This window comes from Vigna angularis, chromosome 9, assembly GCF_016808095.1.
Source record: "Vigna angularis cultivar LongXiaoDou No.4 chromosome 9, ASM1680809v1, whole genome shotgun sequence".
Classification (NCBI taxonomy): domain Eukaryota; kingdom Viridiplantae; phylum Streptophyta; class Magnoliopsida; order Fabales; family Fabaceae; genus Vigna; species Vigna angularis.
In genome coordinates, this window is record NC_068978.1 from 4,143,943 (window position 1) to 4,149,602 (window position 5,660).

General features: G+C 26.9%; 1 protein-coding gene across 1 annotated transcript; it reads right to left on the reverse strand.

The window, feature by feature from the left end:
- Nucleotides 1-2,171: 2,171 nt before the first annotated feature.
- LOC108347308 (FCS-Like Zinc finger 17) lies at nucleotides 2,172-2,907 on the reverse strand. The gene is made up of 2 exons (XM_017586475.2): nucleotides 2,554-2,907; nucleotides 2,172-2,462 (listed from the first exon to the last, which is right to left on the reverse strand). The coding sequence occupies exons 1-2, from the start codon at nucleotides 2,838-2,840 to the stop codon at nucleotides 2,276-2,278; spliced, it is 474 nt and encodes a 157-aa protein (XP_017441964.1). The 5' UTR covers nucleotides 2,841-2,907; the 3' UTR covers nucleotides 2,172-2,275.
- Nucleotides 2,908-5,660: the final 2,753 nt, after the last annotated feature.

Here is a 5,660-nt window from a genome sequence, read left to right on the forward strand (position 1 = left end):
TGTCTTAATTTAGTTTTATTTTTTTTAAATTATGCAAAATTTTCCATCTCTAAATTGAAACCAAATTTATTTTTTTTATAAATATTATACAAATATTTTTATTAAATATTTTGATTAAGATTAAATTTATTTATATTTATATTTTACATTGAACTTTATTTAACATTATTTAGAAATGTTAAATTTATTTATTTTAAATTATTATAAAATTGTTTTAAATTTTACATTTAAATTTATACAATTTTTATTTTTAAACCAACTAAAATATTTGTATATAAATTATTGAATTTTACATATTTAAAAATATATAATTATTTACAAGAATTGAAAAAGTTGATAAATTTATTTTATTTTATGAAATGAAATTGATAGACAAATTTAAATTAATTTTGTTGAAATCAATTTTGAATTTTTTTTATTAACATTACTTTTAATTAACATTACTTTTTATTAAAAACTTTAAAACAATTTTAAATAAAATTCAATATAAAATATAAATTTAAATGAACTTAATATTACTAAAAATATAAATTTTAATTAAAATGTTTGTATAACATTTATATAAAAACTAAATTTTGTTTTAATTCAGAGATAAAAGAAATTGTTTAATTTTAAAAAAGTTGAGATCAAATTAAGACAAAATAAAATATTATAAAGATTAAATTGTGATTAAGACAATGATACATGATAATGACTTGTGTGTCTCGTTGTCATATATTACAGACAACCTTCCCGTGACAAAACATCAATTTGACACACCATAAATTTTAAATTTTTAAGAAAGTTAAAATTTAAAATTTAAGAAAGATAAACCATACCTAGTATCTGTTTAACGTAGTAAAGTACTAATAAAAGTAACATGATTGAATCAAAATTTTTAAAATAAAAACCAAATTTAGAAAAAAAAATAAGTAGGACTGATTTGAAATTTTCATAAAAATATAACAAAGAACATGATTTAACCTAAAATTTAATATATATCTTTTCAAGAAATTTCAAACTATATATAAGTATTAATAGAATATATAAATAACATTTCCCACCTGTGTTTTATTAATATGAGTTAGATTTAATAACAAAATTTTTGTACTTTTCAAGTAAACAAGTGTTTTTTTTTCAACTAGAAGTCAATAAATTCATTCTCCTCTTTATTGTTTTCTCCATTAACTTTTTTTTTCTTTATTTATCTCTTCATCCTTTCTTCATCTATTTAATTCAGTTCTTCTATTTTATTATTTTAGAACTAAATTCGCATTACCTTTCACTATACTTACTCGAAAAGTAATAATTTAAAATTGAAAATAACCGCTTGACAACTATATAATAATATGAATGGATGATATGACTAAAATGAAAGAGAAATGTTTGATGGACATTCAAGATATTGATAGACACTTCAACTAAAACCTAAAGAGAGAAAATAAATGATAAATTTATAAGATATATAAAACAAGAGATAGAACTAAAATAAATAGATAAAAAAAATGTATATTAAGTATTTTTCTTATAAGAATGTATATATATTTTTGTCCAAAATAAAATCATCATTTAATTGTGAATTGAAATTTAAGATACCTTTCCAAAGCAATAAATAAGGGTGGACAGTGTGACTCAGCAAAAATAGGATGTAGTCAAGTCTGTTAACATTTTCCTTAAAATATTTCTCTTCTGTCACTTTCTCTTCTCTCATTTCCATTAAATACAACTGATCCATAAAAAAAAAAAAAATATATCTAATTGATTTTTATTATAAACATTTTATTAATCTGAAATAATCTAACACAAAGTCACTCTCGATGAGAAATCTAACTTTTATAAAATCGATTAATAGCAAAAATATCTTGATGGCAGTCCATATCAGTGTTTAAAGCTGGGTCCAATATTTATTATTCCTATGCAACAGTTCATGTGATAAGATACTCATTAAGGAAAATTGAAGGGCTAGAAACGGAATTTAAAAGCGTATCCTTATCCACCATTTTGCTTACATAAAAGAAAGTACGTCAGGGTAGAACAGCCAGCATAGAATATTCATAATAATTATTATTATTATATTATATTATTATTATATTTATTATTCTAAAGATTAAACTAAATAAACTATATAAGAATATTAATATTTCTTCCAGTTAAAAAAATATTGAGCAACACGTCACATCATTCTGTCAAAATTCTCAAAAACAAAGAAGAACTGTATAACATGTTTCATATAGTTATGCAGCAAATCTACAAAAATTATTTCCAATGGTTTTCATTATACTGATAAGGATTTTGTTCAGACTCTAGATTTGAGTCTCTGCATTCGAAGGTCCTTCAGTATAAGGCGAGTCTCTTGACGTGCCTCACTGCAACATTGTCTGTAAGATGCTACCATTTGCTTGGTTGAGCTTTCTAATTCCTTCATCTCATCCAAAACTATTTGTCTGTTGCGGCACTCTACACTGCAGAAACCTTGATCCCCTCTGCACAAACATCATATCACAAATCAAAACACATCCTCGTAAAATCACTATGCTAATTCCAATGTTAAAATAACTATGTATGTATATATACCTGTACATGTAAATATCTTTGTCTGGACTGAGCTGCTTATTGCAGAGATTGCAAGTTTTAAGGAAGCAGAAGTCTTGAGGGATGGAAAACTGGTTTGGCTTTCTCATTGCAGATTTCAAGAGAACGTTTGATGTGGTCTTTGAGCTGGTGATTTGAGGGAGAAGTCTCAAACCAACATCCATGCTGCTACTCTCGAATGATTTCTCATGCTTTCTTCTTTTGTTCGTGTGCTTCAATTCTTGGTGTTCAGCTTTGAAGGGGCTGATATTGATGAACTTTGGAAGCATGGTGAGTGGAGAAATAACGCAGAAGGAAAATGGAATATAGAGGAGAAAGAAAATGGAAGTGGATGAATTGTTGAAAGGAAGGAATGGCTGATATTTAAAGGAAGCATGCCCCCACAAAAAGGGCATTGCATTGCAGCATCACTCATGTTTTACTGTGTAAGTTATATAACACGTGTTGCATGAAGTTACATTAGAATACAAATATTTTTATCTGAGATTGATGCAGGCTTTTACAGCATGCTTTTCCATAGGTCAAAAAAACGAAAAAGATGACAAGAGGGAGCATAAAATAATGGAGTAGGTGGTGAAATTATGGCTTGTGTCTATTTCTGGTGTTTGTATTATTGCTTTTGTTTGGCCCACTGGGACACGGCTGAGAGATGCTGACAGAGATTTGTTTTTATAATTATAGTTTGCAATATACACACATGAAACTTGTGGTACCAAAGAAGACATGACTTAAAGTATGGTTAGAAAATTAAGAAAAATGTTTTTTCAATAACTTTTTTATAACCTTTTGACAATCGCGTAGCAGTATGAATTTGTTTTATAAGATCACAGTGACACGTAATCAATTGTGTTAAACATCGTCTTGAACATCGAGATTACACACATGGCACTGGCTCAGCCGGACACTAAACCTTGGAATCGCACCATTGTTGCAAAGAGTTCTTATATATATTCTTTCCGGTGGGAAAGGGAGAATGGCAATAGCCACTGACCATATATCTATGAATAGAATATGTACCATATGTATTGATGGAATATTCAAAGGTTGTGCCATTAATTTGCATGGTTGAATAAATCAGTAAAACATTCTTTTACTTAATGAAAAAAAAAAAAACTGTCATATGAGTGTGTTATAAATGAAAACAAAAATCTATAGCTTTTTTCTTTTTTACATCAATCTAATCGCTTTAAATTATTAAAAAATAGTGATTTGTATTTTTGTAGAGAAACCATTTTTTAATTTTTGAGAAGTAATGCAATCATCAATTTGAAATCTTTAAAATTAAGACTCTGTTTCACTTTTAGGTAGAGTGACATTTGATTTTCTTTACTGAGTATTAAGTGAGTTATTTAGCAATTGTAGCAATCCAGTGGATATATATAAAAAAAATCAATGTACTCTCTAAACACGTCAATAAATAATTCTTAACCTCAAGCTATAATAAATATCTCTAATTTTTCTAACATCATCTATAAACATTTAACAAAAATACAGTTGAATGCTTCTAAACATTTCCATTGAAGGTATTGTAGCAACAGAAATCGTGACGGGAGTTTAAGAAAAAAGTTTTGAGAGTCATCATCATAATTTATTTTAAAAAAACTATGTAAAACCATAAAATAAGACATAGTCTACGAAAACTAAATTTTAGGTTTGGGAATTGGTTACGCATGTATAAGAGAGGTATTGTCCAAAAACAGTACCTTTCATTAAATGTATAAAATTGATGTGGTTTTCCAAAATATTTAATTTTCCTTAAAAAATAATTATATAAAGAAACTAATAAGAAACACAAAATATATTTTTTTATGAGTTCGACAAAGATTAACCTTGCTTCTACGTATATCATTTATGATGAACAATCAGGGATCACGTAGTTTTTTATCTAGAAAAAGGTAGGTTTGTAAATCTGTTTGAAAATTATTATGTTTGTTTTAGATTTTTGAAAAGTGAACCCGACAAGCATTAACATTCCTCGTACGTATCTCCATTCATGATGGAAAATAAGGGATCATGTAGTTCTGGTAAAAAAAAAAGTTTGTTTAACAAATGTTGTCATTTTTTTATTTTAAAGATTTTGTATTCTTTTATTTTAAGAATGGTGAAAAGGAAAGAAACTGGTCATAGGCCGCGGTACTTATACCTTTTTTTTATGATTTATTATTTTTTTTAAAAGAAAATACTTGATAAGAAAATATTTTTTATTTTTGGAATAAAATTTAAAAATAAATATCACGTGATGTGAGAGATGTAACCAATACGAAAAGAAACGAGGGAAACTATTCTTTTTATGTTAAAAAAAACGTTATTTGTGTGTAGTAAAATAATACGTTTAGAAAAAACTTCAGAGTACAATCAAAAGAGAAAAAAGAAAGGTGTAAATGTGACATACCTTTTAAGCTTTGGGTACTTCTCTAATTCTTCCTTAGTGGTTGTCGTTGACAGAACCTTCTTGCATGAGAACTTATCTTTTTCTATACTTTCTTCCTCTCTTTCTATCTCTTTATTTCTGTGTGTCTCTCTCTGTATTTTTTTCGTCTCCCCTTTTTCTATCACAGGGTACGTATTTATATATACAAATTGTAATATTACTCCACTACCCCTCTTGCCACCTTTCATGAATGGTAAGGTATATTGTATTTTTTTTTCTTTTATTTATTTATTATTTTTATTATTATTATTTAAACATTCCTAATTTTATTTATTTGGAGATCTTTCATGGATAGCGTTGTTGGTCCCAGATCAGGTGACGTTGGATCTTTTTCCAATCCCTCCCATTCTTGATAAAAGAGAGATTTCTCCTCCCCTACTATTCCAGGTGAAAGCTCCTTCCATTGAGCTTTCCTTACGATTGCCTTCCGCCGAAGAATAGTCTCCTCGAGAAGACTACAATTGTCTTTAATTATTTCTATTACTATGAACTGTATTCTTTAACGACCACTTGTGATCGACTTTTGAACATCTTTATTATTATTATTATTATTAGTATTATTATATATTTATTTATAGACTTAAATCTAACGTAAACTAGCTAACCATTTTTTTTAAAACATGGTTTAAAGTTGATTTCTTGATTCACGGTAAAGTAA